Source organism: Typopeltis vanoorti, chromosome 1 (genome assembly GCF_054136105.1).
Source record: "Typopeltis vanoorti isolate ZY-2024b chromosome 1, IOZ_Tvanoo_1.0, whole genome shotgun sequence".
NCBI lineage: Eukaryota > Metazoa > Arthropoda > Arachnida > Uropygi > Thelyphonidae > Typopeltis > Typopeltis vanoorti.
This window is the reverse complement of record NC_143549.1, coordinates 179,166,909-179,188,117: the sequence shown is the minus strand read 5'-3', so window position 1 is coordinate 179,188,117 and position 21,209 is coordinate 179,166,909. Positions and strand designations below refer to the sequence as shown.

The 21,209-nt window shown below is 34.9% G+C and overlaps 1 protein-coding gene across 5 annotated transcripts in view; it reads left to right on the top strand.

Annotated features, from left to right (window-relative positions):
* Positions 1 to 21,209, top strand: part of LOC150110675 (ecotropic viral integration site 5 ortholog-like) — a 283,516-nt gene that overhangs the window by 158,446 nt on the left and 103,861 nt on the right. For all 5 annotated transcript variants that reach the window (XM_090400284.1, XM_090400267.1, XM_090400257.1 and 2 more), the window contains exons 7-8: positions 4,722 to 4,811; positions 16,504 to 16,601. In XM_090400284.1, coding sequence (XP_090256410.1) covers positions 4,722 to 4,811; positions 16,504 to 16,601 — 188 coding nt within the window. The remainder of the gene's footprint in view (positions 1 to 4,721; positions 4,812 to 16,503; positions 16,602 to 21,209) is intronic.

The following is a 21,209-nucleotide window of genomic DNA, read 5'->3' as shown; positions in this document are numbered from 1 at the left end:
AGATCCCAAATCTCTCCACTTCCTGAACCTGAAGCACAGTTTAACCAATACAGTACATAGCCTTATTTATATCTCTGCATCTATAGCATCTTGCCTTTTTTAATATTAAAAATATAACCCTCACTCATTGTTCAAGCTAATAGTCTTTTCAAATCTTCCCATAAGGAATTAATATCAGCATTACTCCTGATAATTCTAAGTTTTTACAGTAAATTACAAGTATGGATTGTTGTTGTTCTTTGCTTATAACCATATACATGAACCAAATGCTGCTATTTTTTGGTTTTCTTGGAAAATTTATACTAAATTAGATTGTTCAAAGCAGAAAGTGATTTTGGAATCATAGACAAGATTAATCAGTATTCTTAGGCTGTAGACGCTTTTGTGTTTTTGATTAACTGAATTTGTAAACTTTTCCTTCTAGACCAGTGTTTCCTAAACTTTCAGTAGTCACATACTCCTTTTAAAATTTTAATGCCAGCATATCCCCCCCCCCCCAACCCCATTGGAAAAAGGCAATTTAGAAGTTAAAATATTTCATGTTATATGAATCCAATATAGTAGAAACAAATTCTTAAATTAAAATTTTCAACAATGAAGTTTAGTGCAACAAATGAAGTTTATTTCTGTTTGGAAGAGGTAAGAGGTTTTTTTTCCCCCTCCAATCTACATGCATAGAAAATCCAACTTTGTGAGTATAACATGTGTGTTCATCACCTGTGATGAGATAGTTTAGGCTGTGTGGTTTGATTGATTTGATTGAAAATTTTTTAATTTAAGCAGTTTGAATTGTGCAGTTGGAACGTGATCAACCAGATGTGACCGTAATGAAGGTCAGTCAATCCATGTTAAGAGACGCATTCAGTTTTAAACTTTAGATTTTTTAGTTATTTTGAAAAATTCATACCAGAACAGAGGACCTGCACTTATCTTCAATACTAAGGGGAAAAATTAATCAAAATTAAAAATGAAAGTGCTTAGTATCTCCTATAGATGTTTTTTCATATTCTTGGGGGTATGCATGCTGAACTTTGGGAAACACTTAGACAATTTGAGAAAAGAGTTGACCCATTAATTTTTAAGTATGAATGTGTGAGTTAGCAACAGGGTCATTCTTGTATAGTTTCATGAATTTTTTTAAAATTAAATTCACATATAGTTACATTAATAATAAAAAAAATGCTTAAAGACAAATCTTAGTGATTATTCTGAAAACTCGATCTTGTGTGGGGGGGGTATATTATAGTGAAACCAAATATATATAGGGATAAGAACCTGTATAATTTAAAAATGAGAAAAATAATTTTCTAAGAGATTTCTTTTTGCACAAATATAGTAGAACTCGGTTATAATGAATTCCATGGGACCGCATATATTTTGTTCGTAATAACCGTTATTCGTTATATCCAAGAAGGTCATCATAATTTGAGCGAATTAAAAATGTTTTCAGATTTTTCTCAGCATAAGTATATTGGGTAACATAAATACATATGTGCATACATACATACATACATATAAAGAACAAAAATTTATTTTTAAAACTTCACATTTTTACATAAAAAATCATCAAGTGTGCTTTGCACAAGATGCATATTTCATATGTTTGAAATTGTTCCTTGTACCACTAAGATGCTTGATTGTGTCGTTTGAACTTACAGATTGCAATTCCATAAATCTTGTTAAAATATGTAAAGCACTTTCTGCTTCACACCAGGTAACGATTTTCTCATCATTGCTATTTTCTTCCTTGGAGTCACTACTACTATTATCTTCTTCTGGTGTATGAGAGATTTGTTTTAAGATGTCAGCGTCTGTCGGTATACCCGAAGTTGCGACGCCATTATCAATGTCTATAAAATTATCAATCTCTGCGCACGTTTCAAAATTGTTCAAGTTTTGCGCTTTTAACCACGCTGATAACGGTAAGTTATCCCCTTCATCTTCTTCAGATTCGCACTCGTATTCCGCAAGACTGGCTTTCTTAAAACAGTTTTGTATCGTAGACAATGACACCAAATTCCAAGCATCACTCATTAAACGTATTGCATGAAGTACACTGATCTTCGAGTCGTAAGCATAAGCATTTTCCGCGGATTTTTCTCTGTGTTCTATCAGTTCCAAGACTAACAGACGACGAAAATTGGATTTAAAACATCTAATTACACCTTGATCAAGTGGTTGCAAGACAGATGTCACATTCGGTGTCAAAAAACAAGTTTTATGCTTGTTAAATTAGCCACTACAGGATTGGCAGGACAGTTGTCTATCAATAACAAAATTTTCCGGTTTTCACTGTGAAGATTTTTATCCCACTTGCGAATTTCATTTTCGAAAATTGAAGACGTCATCCAGGCCTTCTTATTTGCTGTATAATCAACGGGAAGTTTGTTTTTAAAGCATCTAGGCTTTGCCAATTTTCCAATTACAAGAAGCTTTCTTTTATCACTACTGGTCATGTTCACACAACCTAAAACTGCGAGTCTATTTTTGATAAGTTTTCTGCCAATGCACTTTTCTTTTTTAAATTGAAAAGTTTTATCGGGCATTAAATTATAAAAAAAAACCTGCTTTGTCTGCATTATAAATGTTGTTGTATCCGAACCTTCGTTTGATGTCCGGCCATACATTCTTGATCCAGTCAGAAACATTTTTGTCAATGGACAACGCCTTGCCACTTACTTTTGCGTAGACAATATTGTTTTTGTTCTTAAAGCGATCAATCCATCCATTGTTGCATTTCAAATCGCTGTAACCAAGTTGAACAGTAAATTTTTCAGCTTGAACTTTCAAAATTGGTCCGCTAATAGGTAAGCCAGCGGTTCTTTGCACTTTAAAGCACGAAAGAAGTGCCTCATCAACGTCTTAAAAAGTGTAATACTCTTATTACACTTTTTAAGTTTTTTACATTTCAATAAATTGTTTTCAAAAGCTTTCAGAGTCGACTCGTGATTCTTCCAAATTGTTGATATTGTAGATGGGGAAACCATATTTTGCTACTGTCAGATTTGATTGGCCACTTTCCACCTCCCGTATAATTTCTACTTTTTCGGAAACCGATAAAATTTTCCGTTTGACTCCTGACATTTTTCCACAACCAGAAAATGTATACGTACGAAATGTCAGTAAAAGAACGACTAACGTGTATTATTCGTTCGTTGTTCCCATGAAACAAATTTGTAATAAACATGAAATACATGCATTAAATCAAATGTAATTCAAATATACCTTCAAAATTATTCGTTATAAACGTGAATTTGCTGTAACCGTGATCGTTATAACTGAGTTCTACTGTATTTGATACAGAGAATAAGTAATTAAAAGTTATGACACGTCTGTGACAGAATTTAAATTATCACATGATAATTTCAAACAAATAGCACAGTTCACAACAGGATCAATAAGAATAAGCTTAAATTGCATAGTACCATTATAAGAAATATGTAGCTGTACTAACCACAATATTCTGTGTTAAGAGGTTTAATTAAATCAGACTTCTTAAATCAGAATGTGGCTATAATTTGAAATAATTTCCAGAACTTCTTGATCTCAGAAAAGAATCTGAGTTTAAAATCATGCTGAGTGGGACCATAAATCATAAGCACTTAGGAAAGGCATATACATTGGACTCATTATACCAAATATAATTGTAACAAACTTGCTCACTTGTAATAAACCGCAACAAAATCCTAGCCAAAACCTCATAGGCACAGTGGCTCTTCTGAAAGAAATTCATGATAGCTAGTTATCTGTGATAAACTATTTCTATGTTTCCGTGAGTTTACTGTTGAGTTTTTTAACTTAAGCAGTTTGAATTGTGCAGTTGGAACATGATTATGCTGTCAACCGGATGTGACTGGAATGGAGGTCACATACAGTCTCCTAGGATTATATGCTTCTTTTAAGTAGTGTAATGTTACCAAAGTTGCAGTACAGTAACAAGGGTATGAAGCACCTGTGGCAAGTGTCTAACTTGCATCCCCCCAATGCAAGTGTCTAACTTGCGCTTCCCTAACCCAAAAATGTTGAAAAATTTAAATGTAACAAGTTATTTACTAAATGCAATATGTTAAATACTTACTATTAACCCCATCAAAATGAGTTGCAGTGTGTTGCAGAATTTGTGTCTAAAGCAGCGTATTTCCGAAATATAAAAATACAATATAAAATAGCAGACTTTTATATCTTTTTATTTTTTACATTTTGTGTCCCAAACCTAGTTGCGCCTGTGGCAGACGCCTCTTTCTCCACGCCCTCGTTACTGCACTGCAAGGTTATATAGTCATGTAAGCTCTAACTAATGGTCAATTGTCAGGCATATGTATAAGTTTCTTAGTACAAAACATCATTTTACTAGCGAAAAATGCAAATTTTAACCTTCTTTTAAATGATATATGATGAGCATGATAATAATAATGCAAAAAAATTACTGTTTAGTATCATGTTTGGCATTAAGGAACTTATGCGATTAGTCTTGTCTCTGATAATAATAATAATGTTGATGGGTGAAGTTTTTATGTCTATATACTGACAGAAATATATGCTGCTGAGCCTTTGTAATTGCCATCCACAAAAAAAAAACTTCAATTCTGTTTGTTAGGTAAATGTACCATAACAGTATCTATCTGTTATCTTTTGGGTAGATAGAAATTGTCAGAATGTTGGAATATCAGACATATGTCTTAGTGAAGTACTCTTTCTTAGTACTTATTATTTTTTTGAAGGGAATGGAGATTATATTCAGGATATCGCTTGCAATTCTCCAGATATGCAAGGAAGATCTCTTACAATTGGATATGGAAGGCTTACTTCGAGTAAGTATCATAATGTCAATTTTTAATCTTAAATGTCTAAACTATTGAAATACACCCAAATGTTTTTTTTAGAAAAATGTATTTAATATTGAATATTATGTAGAAAAATTTGTGTAATATTAGATATTTAACATGATAATTTAATAAATTATTTATTGAATTACTAATATTTTGCTAGGTTTCAAACTGGCATCTTCAGGGCACAAATTACATTACAGAAACCATTCAAATTGCAATGGAAAAGGAACTAGTACCTTCTGGGGCTGGATAAAAAAAAAATGAAGTTAATTCAGAGAAGACAAGTGTCTTTTGTAGAACAACTGTCTCTTAGATTTTAGGAGACAGTTGTTCTTAGACCAGTGGCGACCGGCAAAAATTTTAAGGGGGGTGCTGCATATACAAAAAAAACAACTTTTTTTTCCTAATCAGTAATGAATTTATTAATAAATAAATTTACATATTAAAAATTGCTTTATTAAAAATATTTCATCCTCACCACGAACAAACATCAATAGCAATGACAAGTGCAAATGCATATTGGCGTTAGATCGCAGTGCATTTGTTTCATGTAACGATAATTGAAAAAATATTATTCTTTTCATATTTTCAACAGTGACACTCATCATAATTCAGCCTTGTATCTATAATAAATAAATAATTATATGTTATTTTAACAAAATAAAATAAGATTTACAAACAATAGTTCACCACGCACATGCACCAATAATAAACGTTTCATATCTCACAGAAATAAGACTCTTAAACATACTAAAAATACACTGCCGTTTGAGCAGTTACAGTTGTGAATGATGTAACCATGCAATGACAAGTGCAAACTATCAGCGTTAGATCGCAGTGCATTTGTTTCATAATCTAAAGCGTTAATCGAACAATTCCAATTGTTAACTATTCAATCAATGTCAAAACATAAGCTGTAACCTTTAACATGTTGTATTGCATTTATATACTGTTGTAAGCATTGTTATTATTTAGAAACACAAATAAATTTTAATTTTTATATTTTTTCCTTGGGGGTGCTGCAGTGTTGCAGTGCTTATGTACAGGCCACCACTGTCTTAGACAAATTAATGTAGTCATACACAATCATTGAGGTTAGCAGAGTGTTTTATAGCTGATGTGTTAACTGAAAATAAAATAAAATAAAATAAAATACAGGTCTCTCAGAGCTGTAACAACTTCTATGCAGCACAGTTGTCTTTTTCCATTTAATAATGTGTAAAGGAGTATCCAGAGCATGGTATGCTGGTCATGACTTGTCATGCAGATAATCTAAAATGTAATTTTCGTGTTCTTTAAGATAGATGTTAACAGACCTACTAGTCTTTCCAAAGAAGGCTATATTTATAAGAAGCCTTCATGCATGTTCAAAAGGATGAATCTGATCCTTCAGAGAATGGATGAAAGTTGCTAGTTAGCTGGATGCTTGGTTTAAAAGTAGCATGAAGGTTATATTTATGAAGGGCTTTAGCTATTTTTTCAGATGTATCATGTATGTATGAGAGGAATAGGTTTGTTGTAATATTGTGTCAGGTGTAGGACAGATATGGGATACATTGCAGTATTTTGTCTGTTTTATTGGAATTCTAGTAAAAAAGTGTTGAAAAGATAGCCAAGTTCTATGGCAATGCTGTGTCATTGGAAACATTTCAGTGTGTGTAGGTTTCTTATAAAAAAAAACCCAATACTCCCTTTATCCTATAGTCGAAAGCATAAATAGCTCCACCTACAAACTTTCCAAAAAGTAAGCAAAATTTGTGTTCATATGTTTAAATATATATATATATAAAATAAACATAGATATTTGTTTTACCATAAATACTCCATTATGGTAAAAGAGGTTTAGACCATGCACTCCAAACATGTCACAGAATTGACTGGAAAGGCATCAAGTCCCTACACCACACCAAAACCTGGTTTGAAAGAAAATTCAAAGAATCTTGTGAAATGATGAAACATTATCCAAACCTGAACAAAAATGATGGATTAATCATTCCAAGGATGTGGAGGACCCACCTGCAGTCAGTATAGCAACAAGAACAAGCCCAAAGAAGAAAATCTCAATACGAGAGGACTTTAGAAATGTTTAATTTAGTTCCGTTTATATTTTATTAAAAATTTTTATATATTTTTTATTTTACTTTATTTTATTTTATTCATTTATTTTTTTTTTCCCCACAAGAGGTCAGGCTAGGTTAAATGATTAACAAGCATTTAGATTCATCTTACTTTTGTATAGTGCAGTGTCATGTAGCTTGTATCTTATACATATGTATTTTCCCCTGATGATGACCTCAATACAGGGGTCGAAACGTTGAATGTTACTTTCCTAATGTTAAATAAAGTAATTATTCTAACACGTGTGTTATCTCCATAAATTCTTCACTATGAATGCCATATTAGTTTAATCGTTATCTTATGCCTATACTGTCAGTCTGTTAAATAATCCTTCAAGACATCTACATCAGCATTAACTATTACTATCCTAGTTTAGCATCATCAGCAAACTGGATGTTTCCCCTTAAATCATTTAAGGATAAATATTGTCATTAGTGTGTCATCAAATTTCTGTTATGTATCTCCAATGGATGTACATCCTATTATGACGGTACTATATAAAAAGTTTACATTATTATTAATTTCCTATAAACAGTTTTCTTCTGAATTGTTCAGGAAGAACTCTAATATTGTCAGGTCTTCTAAGGCAGCTTTTCTTCTAAGCATCTCTAACTGCATCACACCTCCTAGATCTTCATCTTCCTCTGAAGTTTTTTCCCTATCATCAAACATATGCTAATTTGGTATCTTCACTAAAAATTGTACCTAAATAGTTGATATTGCTTGGTAGGGTTATTATTCAAGTTGCAGATGATGTTTCCAAGTATTCCTGCATATTTTCATAGTCTGGCTTTTTATTGTTAATTTTCATGCCAAATGTGTTACAACAGTTATGGGATCTATAGACTTGTACTGGATTTATTTAGAAATATAACAATATCTGCACAAAGTAAAGCGCTGACATTAACATCTCCATTTTTAATATCACATATAATGCCACTTTCCTTAATGAATCCACATAGGTGATGAATAAGAACGAAGATGGTGTGCACACACGTCTCACATCTGATTTTATCTTAAACCATCTTCATGTAACTCCTTCAATTCTAACTGTTGACTTGAAGCTTGATATAATGTCCCATTTATGCAATATAACTAGCATTTTGAAAAGTTTTCTCTTTGGCACCTTTTCATATGTTTTTCCAGATCTACAAAACCTAAATATGGATCTTTGTTATAGTCCCATGACTTTTCAGTTATTTATCTTCAAGTGAAAATCTGATACTGGTAACTTCTATTTGGCCTGAACAGCTTATTCTTCTCCATGTTTCCCCTGCACAATATTTCTTAGCCTTTTTTTAGTATGCTTGCATAAATCTTACTTCATCAGTAGGGAAATTCTTCTGTAATTCTCATATTCTCTTTTATTCCTTTTTTTAATAAATGGGTACAATGAGAGCTGTATTCCAATGGTCAGAATCAGACCTGACCCCTTCTGAATTATGCATGGTAAACAGTATGAAACTTTTATACCTCTATATATTTGCATTTTGTACCTTTTATGCTTGATGCCAGTTAGTATATCTCTCTGAGAACCATATCTGACTAATGCCTATAATCTGAAGCTAAGGCAATAAACTTTACCTCTCTCTTCCTGGTACTCCTTGCATTTGTGTACAGACACAAGTTACTTAGTTAAGTTAAGGGATATTACATCCCATATTGTTTCATAGCCGAATAAGAAACTCAGAGTTTCATGCCGAATATAGAAACTATAAAGTTCGGCGAGTCCAAGCGTAAGCAAATACCTGGATAGTCCATGTGGTAGTGCAACATGGGGCAACTCATAGTAAAGGTGGAGCAAGCTCTGATCACTGTTCTTGGTATTTACTCATAATGTGAAACCCAGCTCCTAGGAGCTGTATTACTGTTCTACATTATCAGAGAAGGTCGCTACCCAGACTGGTTTCAACCTTTATTGAGGTCTCATCAGTGACTAGGTAGACCTAGTTAATACCAAGTTGGAACGTGGAACTTCTTTGGGAGATGGACCGAATCCTTGACTCTTTATCCCTTCATCTGATTTTAGTTTGTGTATGAGAGGATTATTGTGGGTAAATTACCCACTCATTGTAAACTGTATTAGCTTTATCTTGCGATGGAGGATTTTTGTTTTTTATGTTTGAAATGATCTGAGGGTTTGTAGTCTGCTGCCTGCTGATTTGCGTGATTGTCTGTGAAGAATTTTTCTGCAATGCCTGTCATGTAGGTCTTGATATCTGGAAGGTTGGCTTCCTGGTGTGACTGGAGGTTTCTCATGAACCAAGGGGCATTAAATGCCATTCTTAGGCATTTGTTCTGAATCGTCTGTAATCCGTTGATGTTGCTTTTAGCTGTGTGTCCCCCAGGTTGGTGATGCGTAAGCGAGTTGTGGTCTTATTACAGATTTATAGAGGAGGATTTTGTTATTTATCTTTAGGAAGCTCTTCCTATTCAAAAGTGGATATAGCTGTGCTATTGTCTGACTTGCTTTGGTGGAGATACTATTTATGTGTGTTTTGAAATTTAGGTGTTTATCAAGATGAACTCCTAGATATTTGGTAGAGTGTACCAAGGGATGATTTTTCCAAACATTTGTATGCTTGTGTTCAGTTCAGCTTTACGTCTGGTGAAGAGTACTGCAGAGCTTTTTCCTGGATTGATGGTAATGCGCCATTTGGTGTACCAGTCCTCTAATTCATTGGCTGCTCTCTGTAGCTTGTTTGTGGCCAGATGTGGAAGGGATCTGGCTATGATAATTGTGTTGTCGGCATAGAGAGCACTGATGGATGGGGACAACTTGGGGATATCTGCCATGTATATGGAGAAGAGTAGGGGAGATAGCAGAGAGCCTTGTGGGACTCCTGCCATGACTCTCCTTTCTGTGGATCTGATTCCATTCAGTTTTATTTTAAATTTTCTGTTACTGAGATATGATTTGATAAGTAGAACCAGTTGTATTGGGATTCCTACTTGGTGTAGCTTAAAAATTAGACCATGATGCCAAATTTTATGAAATACTTGTGTTATGTCCAAGAAGACTGAGCCAGAATGTTGGTGCCATTCATAACCCTTGGATGATATATTCAATGATTCTGTAAATTTGGAGGGTCGTAGAATGCTGTTTTCTGAATCCGAATTGCTCGTCTTGTATGACTTGGTTGTTATCTGTATATTCTTGAATCCGCTAGTATAGCACATTCGGCTATCTTGCCTACACATGATAGAAGGCTGACAGGCGGATAGTTCTGTGGGAATTGTGCATTTTTCCCAGGTTTTGGAATTAGGAAGAAATCTGCAAGCTTCCGTCGCTCTGGGAAATAATTTAGCCGAAGGATGGCATTGGTGATGGCTACCAGATGTATAACCCCCCCCCTCTACGTGGGAGTAGCTTGAGCACCTTTTTCCTTATACCATCTGGACCCGCGCCTTTTTGTTGTTTAGTTTTCTTATGATGTCATGTATTTCTGTTGGTGACATGGATTTGTTGTTGGATTGGAGTGAGGCGTTTTGAGTTATTTTACGCACTTGGGTGTGGATTTTTCTTATGAAGCTTAAATCCACATTGGCATAATTGGGACTGCATTGTCTTTCTAAACTGTCTGCAAATGCTTCTACCTTTTCCTCGTCACTGTAGGCGACTCTATATTCTCCTTGGATTGGGGGAAGCGTGTTACGTTTTGAACGAAGTGATCTCATCATTCTCCACAATGATTGATCCTCTGTGTTTAATTGGTGTATTTTGTTATTCCAGATTCTTACGGTGATCCTTTAGGGCATACCGAACCTGGTTTGTAGCTCTGTTAATTGCCTGCTTATCTGCGGGATTCAGTGTTCTGTGATATTTTCTTCTTAACCTGTTTTTCTCTCGGATAAGACATTTTATGTCCTCTGGGAATTTATTTGGTGGTGCGCATTTGGTTGTATGTGTTACCTGTGATACTGCTGTTAGTATTTGCTTTTCAAAGGTTTTTAATGCTTTTTCTGTCTTCAGTGGATATTATATGTGGAACTGAGCCAAGAATTTCCTGTAAGGCTGAGGGAAGTTGTTTCCAGTTTATAAAGATGGAGGTATTTTCCGTTAAATCTTGTGTGGTGCCTAGTTGCAATATGATGGGGTTGTGATCAGAACTTAATTTGTTGACTGCATGTATTTGATAGCTGTGCGCTATGTTTTTTAATATAGCTATATCAAGTACATCAGGATGTCCGGTTGCTCCATAGTGTGTTGGTTCTGTGGATCCTATTATTGCCATGTTTTGTGAAGTAGTATAAGAGTTGAGTATTCTTCCATTGATATTTGAGTTTCTACTATTCCAGGCTGAATGTTTGGTTAAAATCTCCAGCTATGATTACTGCTTTACCTGCATTTAGCATTTCATCCAGATCTGATTCTAGGAGTTTTTTATCTAGGGGGTTGTAGGCTGCAAATACCATGATACTGCTTGTGTTCTCCATGTGTATTTCAATTCCTGGTGTTTCCATGTGTCCTGTTTGAGATGTGGTGATTGTGTTGTGTTTTATACTTCTTTTAATGAAGATGGCAGTTCCTCCTCCCCTTGCATAGGTTCTATCTGTGCGGTACATGGTGTAGTTGTTGATTCTTGTCTTGTCAGATGGATGCAAGTGTGTTTCATTTACTAACATGATGTCTCCTTGGGTTTCTGCCACGAATTCCTGTAGTTCTATTGCTTTGTTGGGTAGTCTATTTGCATTCCAGCTGATGATCTGTAGAGAGTTGGGTTTTATTTTGCTTTTATCCATTAAGGATTGCAGAGAATAAAATCTGTGTATTCCGACAAACTGCATCAATAACAAGCTGCATCTCTCCTATGCAGCTTGTTATGTTGAGGAGATTGGTCTTGGTGGTTTGCTGTGGGTGGTTTGTTTTGGGTTTGGAATCTTGTTGTTGGGTTGGTCTTGCAACTTCTGCATATGTGCTTCCATTTGTTGTGGAAGCTGTGATTTGTTGGGTGGGTCTGCTTTCTTGTATGGGCTTGCTGCTTTGGGGTTGTATCTTCCGGTTTTTGGGGATGTGCTGTACACCCTCTGTAGTTGACGGGGTGTGGGCCTCCGCAGTTAGCACATTTCGCTGGCTGGGTGTGGTTTGTTGCATTCTAGTGTGGCGTGTTTTCCTCTGCATTTCACTCATCGGAATTTTGCTTTGCAGCGTAGCTGTGCATGATCGAACTTCTGACATCTGTGACATTGTGTTGTTGTGGATTTGTGTCTCAGAGATTCAACTTTTATAATTAGGTCGCAAATGGTTTGGAGGTCATATATATATCTTTCTGGTCTTTTGAGATTTCGATCAGAATCAAGGAGTAGGGAGTTTTGTCTGCTCTGTGCATTCGGCTTACTTTAATGGGGTTAAATCCTTTGTTATGTAGGTCTGTGGTGACTTCTATTGATATTGTTTCTGTGATTCTTCTTAGTACTACTTTCAGATGTTTGTCACTGTTGAGTTGGAATGTGTGATACAGTAGGTTGTTGTTATCCAAGAATTTTGTTATGTTTCTGTAGTCTGTCGATGTCTTAGGTTGAATGCATATTCCTTCTTCCGTGTTTGTTGCTTTCGTGAAGGTGATTCTTGTTGTTTTCAGAGCGGTGGCAATCGATGTCCAGTGTTCCTTGGCCCTTAGGATGACTGAGGGTATTCTTTCCTTTTCTGTTTTTGTTTCTCTTATTTTGGGTATTTCTGTCGTGTTAGATATTTTTCTTTTGTTTTGTACTTTCTGGAAGTCTGTGTGCGATTCTGCTGTTAGATAGGCATTGCTATGTGTTGCTTGTTCTTCTGACTGTGCTAAGTCTTGTTGAGGGTGTGTGTCGTCTTCATTGTTTTGGTCATCCATGATGTCATCTGTGACTGCTGCGGGGGGGGGGGGAGGAATGTGTCGTACAGTTTTACCTTCCCTGGCCAGTTATCATTTAAGAGTTTTCCTGATCTTAGGAACTCCCTGTAAACATCTTCAAATGTTAGGGGCTTTTCCATGGTCTTGGTATTTCTAAGTTAAATAGAGAAATGGCTGCTACTTAGTAAGTTTTTCTGAGTTCTGGCACTCAGAAATGCTCCTGTAGTCCTTTTTGTAGTAAGGTTCCAATACTTTGAGAATAATTCGTAATCATGAGACACGAATATACACTATTTTCATCAGAATATCAGTAAATCACTAACTCAATCAATCAAAACTGTCTACCAGGTAATCATTGAGCACACGTGACTGTGTAACATTAATACCAAGTTGTAGCGCACAGAACTTACATACCCTACTATAAGAATTGCCAAGAAGGTGTCCTAATAAATTACTAATTATATGAAGAGCCAAAGGCTTCAATTCGGTGACGTGAAATTATTTAAGTTAAGGGATATTACATCCCATATTGTTTCATGCCGAATATATTGAGGTCTCATGAGACCTCAATAAAGGTTGAGACTGGTCTGGGTAGTGACCTTCTCTCATAATGTAGAACAGTAACCCAGCTCCTAGGAGCTGGGTTTCACATTATGAGTAAATAAAAAGAACAGTGATCAGAGCTTGCTTCACCTTTACTATGAGTTGCCCCATGTTGCACTACCATATGGACTATCTAGGTATTTGCTTATGCTTGGACTCGCCGAACTTTATATAGTTTCTATATTCGGCATGAAACTCTGAGTTTCTTATTCTGCTATGAAACAACATGGGATATAATATCCCTTAACTTTAATAATTTCACGTCGCCAAATTGAAGCCTTTGGTTCTTCATATAATTAGTACATTACTTAGGCTTTTTTGTATATTCAGCTCTGTAGTTTGCAGCCTAGTTGGTGACTGCAAATCTCTATTCATGTCTGCATAATTGCAAAGCTAGTAATGGTAAGTATCTGCTCAATTTTTGTTTAGGACATGAATGAGTCATTACCAACACCATCTACTAACATAAAGATGTGCAAAATTGCATATAGAGAGAAGATACAAGAAATAAAGAGTCTCAGTAACTATGATATTATTGATAATATCTTCCTTTTAGTTCAGGACATAGAAGTACAAAAGATTTTGAAATAGGAAGTGATCACCAGTTTGTCTTATCTTGCTTAAAGTTTTCCTCTAGGAAAGTGATTTTAAACCAAATGTAAGTTTAATAAAAAAAAAAAAAACCAATAGCCTAATAATTGCCAACACACTGTTTAAACATCCTCCCAGAAGACTATATACCTGGACAAGCCCTGGGGACATCTATAGAAACCAAATTGACTATATAATAATAAGCAAAAGATTCCGAAATGCAATAACACAAACAAAAACATATCCTGGAGCAGACGTAGGATCGGACCACAACCTAGTGATTACAAAAATCAAAATAAAACTTAAGATGCCAAGCCAACCATTCATAAGAGAAACTTATAATTCAGACTCACTTAATAACCAAGAAGTTAATGACTGCTTTATAAAAGAATTCACAAAATCCCTTAACAAGTCTGACACCACAACTCACAGAAAATAGAACGCCAGTTGATGAAATTAACATGAACTGGCAAACATTCAAGAATAGCATCAATGAAGCAGCCAAAAATACACTCCCACAATTAAAAAGGAAAAGGAATAAACCTTGGATGAATGAAAAAATATTGATGTTGATGGAACAAAGAAAAAAAGTTAAAGAACAAACCTGAATATAAAAGCATGAATAAAGAAATAAAAAAAAAGAATGCAGGAAAGCCAAAGAGGAATGGATTAAATATAAATCTATAGATATAGAAAACCTTGATAGAAAACAAAGAAGCAGAGAAATGCATGAAAAGATCAGAGAAATGACAAACAGGACAAATACAGCAAACCATGTAAGTGTCATTAGACTCGAGACCATATTCTAATGGATAAAAAAGAAATGGAAAGATGGATTGAATACACAAGGAAATTATATGAACAACAAAGAAATGATATTCCTGAACAGACTGATTTAGAAGGACCATCCATTTTACTCTGTGAAGTTGAAAATGCCGTCAGAAAACTAAAACCACATAAAGCTGCAGGAATAGATAACATCTTGGTGGAATGGTTGAGGGCTCTCGATGAAGGAGGACTGAAATTTCTAACAAAATTATGCAATAAAATATACGAGACTGGATTTCTACCCAAAGATATTAATCACTCAATTTTCGTTCCAATTCCCAAAAAAACAAAAGCTACAAGATGTGAAGAGTTCAGGACAATCAGCCTCATCAATCAAGTATCAAAAGTCCTCCTATAAGTTATTCTTGAAAGAAATAAAAGAAAAATAAGCATAGAAATAAATAATACACAAAGTGGCTTCAAGGAAAATATAGGTACAAGAGAAGGTATTTTCAATGTCAGAACCATCATAGAAAAATATCTAGAAAAACAAAAAGATGTATACCTCTGCTTCATAGATTACAAAAAGGCATTCTTCGAATTATCACATACATAAGTACTTACAATTCTCGTTCAGCACTGCCCTTTGCATGAATTTTTGTTCACATGAACGTGCTCCCTTTTGTCCTTCTTTCCTTCTTATGGCTCATTCTTGATTTCCCACCAAATTTCTTCTTTGTCTGAGTCTTCGATTATTCTATGCACTTTAGGACTCTTGCGACTTGTGATGCTTCTTTTTCGATTATTGACAACAGACTTCACGTGGTGGCAGACCCAGGTAAGAGAAGGTGAAAACCCTAAGACAAAGTCCTTCTCTATGACTTGCCTTATATAGGCCCAGAATTCCATTGTATACATGCACACGTCTCTTGAAACTTCCATATATGGACATGTATTGGCATTCGAACGTGTCATACTTTGCACGTCTTTTGAAATTACCATATATGGCAATGCTTAGAATTCTTCACTATTCTCAGAATTAGTCTTGCTAATTAGACATGAGTTAACAGCACTACATGATGTCATGTGCTGCATTACTTTAACAAAAGCTCATGGTTAATTTATTACAAATACAAGATTATTACAGACAAAATTTGACATTTCTTTAAGTGCAATCACCTTAGAAAAATATGTAAAAGCAACATGATGTTACATAGTTGCACATCATGAGAGATTTTACACTAGCATCTGTAATTTCCCACTGTACTAAAACTATTGAAATAATGCTTGTAGCAACCACCCAAACACTCTTTCACAATTCAACTCCAAACTCGCAGAACAAATTTCTCTTCCTCTTTATTCTGCTGCTGTTCTCAGCAACAACCTCCCCCCCCCCTCTTATCTGTTTCCCCAAGGAATACAATACACGGGTCTTTTAATCAGATGTGAACAAATTCCTTCTTTCTTGGCTCTCTCTGCCCATTCCATGGTGCTCTTGCTATAGTTTGACCAACTAATTTTGTGTATGGGATCAGCATAAAATAAAAAAAAATTATGGTTTTATGTAATTAATTAGTTAATATCAACAATACAGTAGTATTCTGTACAATTACACTGTTATAGATAGGTTGGGATTAGTAGGACACCCAGGCTCAGGTTTGTAATGCACCTTTTTTATGGTTCTCTTAAATCGCTTTCATCTTTATTTTTACTTTGAAATGCAATATATAATATAATTGTACTGATATAATTTTTATTGTTAGTACTTCCAAAAAGAAATGCCTGTGAAATGTGAAATTGATCCTGATTACCTCATTAACATGGCTTTACAAGTGAAATATAACAGCAAGAAGATGAAAAGGTGAGGCTTTTTTGAGTATATATGACCTTAAAATTAAATCATAATGGTAATTAATTATGAAGAGTGAAAGGTGTATCTGTGTTCAGTTTATTTTATACTCTTCTTGGGAGGTGGGTACAGGACCTTTTGCATTAACACCTGGTGGTTTCGTGTAGCACATTTTATTACTCATCAGCAAGTTATATCAGAGATACTTTAAAGCTCACCTTTATACCACCTTTACCATGAGTTGCCCCAGTCCTGAAGATACTTCAGGCACATACTTTGTTTGCTTACACTTGGATAAAGGATTAAATTAAATATATAATTTATAGTCTAACCAAGTGAAAAAACTTCCAACATCTTTCTCTAAATCCAGAGTAATTTAATAATAAGGTGCGACACCTTTTGGCAACTTGTATAGGTAAATATGACTTCTCCATTACTTCCACTTTAGTATCACCATCTCTGGGTCTGGCTCCCACTGATGAGACCTCAATGAAGTTCAAAACCAGTCTGGGTAGTGGCCCTTCCCTTAATGCATAGCACTATACATGTCTACAAGGAGATGTGCTTTGCATTATGGGAGATACTAAGACTAGTGAACAGAGCTCCACCTTTACCACGAGTTGCCTCAATCCTGAAGATACTTCAGGTGCAAACTTTGTTTGCTTACATTTGGATAAAGGATTAAACTAAATTTATTATAGTCTAACCAAGTGGTAAAAAACTTCCAATACTTTAAAGCTCTTCCTGTAGGTCTACAGGGTGTAAATGTCCTTCAGTGATCTTATGGACTTAATTACCATTTACTGCATCTTAATACAGCATAGATTGGCAGTGAGGTTGATTTGAAGAATAGCATCAGCAAGAGAAAGAGCTGCACTATCACATTCGTGAAACCACAGGCATGATGCATGATATGACACACAAGTAAACATTCCTTATGTTACTATTTCTCTTCACAATAAACTCAGTAGTTCAGTTGGAAGGACACATGCTCTCAAGGGCATATATCCTTCCAGTTAATAACGGTTGTCAGTTTAATGTGACAAAATGTAAACTTGTGCACTTTGGGACTTTTATCCCAAATTGTGCAAATGTATATATACTGTTATGTCTCTGTATTTTAGTTTCCTTATTAGAGTATGTATTTAAGTATGATCCAATTTTGATCTAGTTCTCTCTATCTTAATACCTTCATTCCTTCTACCTTAATTTTATATCTTTCTCCTTAATATATAACCTGGTTTGGCTCCTAGGGATATTTCCTCTTCAGAAACTGGCAAATTTATATTTAAACTGCACCAGCCAGCTTCCTATAACAAGAATATAATTCAAGCTCAGGGAACTATTTAGGCATATGCATTAAACAGGTTTTAGACATATATGTTAATCTAGAATTCACACGCGAGTATATAGATCTCGGTACCTTGTAGTCTTGACCTAAGATCTAATCGCAATTATATAAGTATCTAAACTCCTTCCTGCTATTTGGTTCTATTTTCACAAGTGGCAGTTTGACACCTCGAATTCAGGCAAGACTCAGGTTCAAGTAACAAAACATGTTTATTAATGCTAAAAGACAAGTATATTAAATCTTGTATTAAGTTATCAAAACTTCTGAATTGCTAGCTAAGTGAATGTCTTATGCTAAGCTATACAAACTGTTCAATACTAATCTAACCTTCTTACATAAACTGATATGCAAAATCATGTAATACAAATGAATAATTAAATAGTGTCACGTTCAAGTCGAATTCCTTCATTCACATTTACTTTAAATAGATATTTCACAACTCATTTCTCTCTTAGTTAAATTTACTTAATTAACAAAGGGTTTTCACTACTTCAATCATATACAAGTTAGAGATTTATCCTATACAATTCTTTGTCTAATAGAATTGGCTGTATTAATTACTCTATCCTGTCAAAGTTCTCTAAAATGTCCTCAGTCTTGCTTTTATCAAGACACAAATTCTACCTTCAAACAATCTCAAGATATAAAACAAAAGGATCTTTACTTTACCAAGTCCCTCTGAAAGTCTATTAGCTGCCACATGTTGCTTGGTTCATCCTTCGTCTTGGCTGGTTCTGGGTCAGGTCTCGTGACTGAGTTGTTCCGTTCTCTGCTACCGGACACAAATCAGGAAATGGCTGGAACTACGAGCCTTCTCCACTCGATCGGGTGGGTCGTTCAGTGTTTGGCACCATTCTACATGAGCTGTTGATTCTCGTACGGGTCTCTGCAGAATACCTCTCAACACAAGTCATGAATACGGCCAGCTGTTTATCGACATAGCACCCTCGGCTTGTCCTATCTCTGATCACTCGTTGAGAGTCCTCGATCTCCAAAATCCTGGAAGAAACAGAAAAAAGGCCTTGAGCTTGGTGCGTATTGCCTTAAATATTCTTTCTCAGTGCCCTCTTTTTCTGTATTGTTTTTTTGCACGATCCATAACTTGCATCACCCTTAGGTTGATCCCTTGCTTTCCCTCCTTGCTATTAGGTGTTGTTTTCGAGGAATGGAGCTTACATCAGCCTTCCCCGTAAGCTGCAGCCTTCGGCGTTACGACAGGCACTTGCGGCTTAGACGTGACCATTGATCATATTAGTCATTTCTTACTTGGCGACTTACAATTTTTTTGATAGCTTAATAATACATAAATTAAGCCATCATTCCTTTACATGAAATGCTAATCTGACATAATTCTTGATTTTAGCTTTTCGTTTGACAATAAATAATTCCAATGCATTACACATACTGATGTACACTTTCACATACAACAACTTAGGTGTTTCTCACCTTCTGCTGGTAAGCAGGTATTATGCAAATTTCTTTATTTTGTAAAGCTTACATGTTAGATCCTGAATGAATAACTTGTCAAGAAGTTCTCCATTCAATATCTAACAACACTGTGTATTACATTGATGATACTGGATTTTAGGAAAGTGAGACTAAGGATTTGGAGATGATGGTGACAGGGTCGAAGTTCAAAGCACATATTGACAAAATATCTCCAAAGATTACTTCAGTGTTGAACACATTGAAAAGTAGAGATGGGAAGGTTATTACCCTCTTTATAAGACTATAATGTAGCTGCATTACTGTGTGCAGATTTGATCACCTGGGTTTCTTGGGATTAGGAGGTGGCAGAGAGAATTCAGAAATAAGTAACCAAGATGGTGACAAATCTATGGAATACTTCCAAGAGGATAGATTAAAGGTGTTGTGTTTGGGTTTTCAAAGTTTACTTGATAGAACCTTATAAGTTACTAAAGAGGTTGTTAATAATTGGTGGATTTTTATATTGAGGATATTCATGTTTATCTTAATATTTAATCCTACCATAGAGATAATCTCTGTTTCTAACAATTATTTTTTTATTCCGAGTGTACCTATATTTTATAATGTGCACAAGGGTTCACTCCAATTGGTGCAATGATCTTAACTCTTTCTTTCAGAATCCAATTAATCACTGACTCAAGACCAAATACAAAATAAACACATTTAATAAAACAAACAATATATATACACTTCAAACAAATATTACATAACTAACTACAAATTAATTGGATCCAAGGCCTTTTAAAGTTAAACTTACGCTTAAGACTAGACTAAACACTTTGTTTTCACAATCACAAAATGTTCATAGCCAGTTTCTTTCTCTGTCAAGGCCCTTTTCTGAAGATATATGACTCTATTCTTCATTTTTTACAGGATCCTTTCTCATCACTTATGTAACACACATTAATTCTTCCTGACTTAATTCTGTCTCTTTTCTTCAGTAGAAATAATAGTCAGATCTGGCATCCTTAATACAGATGAAACTTCCTCATCAGAGTTTTCTCGAACATTCCTTTAGAACATAAATAGCAAATTCTTCTTTTATTCACTAAATGTTTATTGACAGTCTTAACTCTTCCAATAAAAAAAACTTAGTTCTACGATTCCCTTTTTGGAATCTACTATAAATCTTTCAATCAGTGTTTCCTCCAATATTCCGCTTAAAACGCATATAGCAATATTTTCCTTTTATTCATCAATACTTATTCCACTTTGAAACTTAATAGTTTCACGATTCCTTTTTCGGAATATACTATTAATTTTCCTCCGACTGTCACATAAAAAACTTAAGTTCCTCCGAACCTAAATATCTGCCGGCCTGTGTTCTAAATTCCTTTTGAACGCTCTCTTGTTTACAGCCGTTACCCAGATACCGAACGCTTTCTTGTCAGCTGTAAATCACTCATCAAACTTCTCAGCGAGCATGCACACTCCGTGGCAAGCGAGAAACTAAGTACTGTATAATGGCTGACACGTTGTCTCTGTTAGCAACAAGAGAATGTCCTCATAAAACACAAAACTTAATATTTCAAACCGTAATAAATTTGTATAAAGTAACACAACTAATCAAATCCGGTAAGTACATTAAATTTTTAACTGCTTTACATATCACTTTTAACAAAACAATTTCCATAACGGGCACATCGCAAGTGCCGACAATGCGTGTTATGAAAACAAAACTAATAAACATACTAACATAAACAATACGTAAAAATATTCAGAATTTTAATTATGATTATTTTTACAAGGTCCTGTAAGGTTGTTGAAAAATTTTTCAGTAT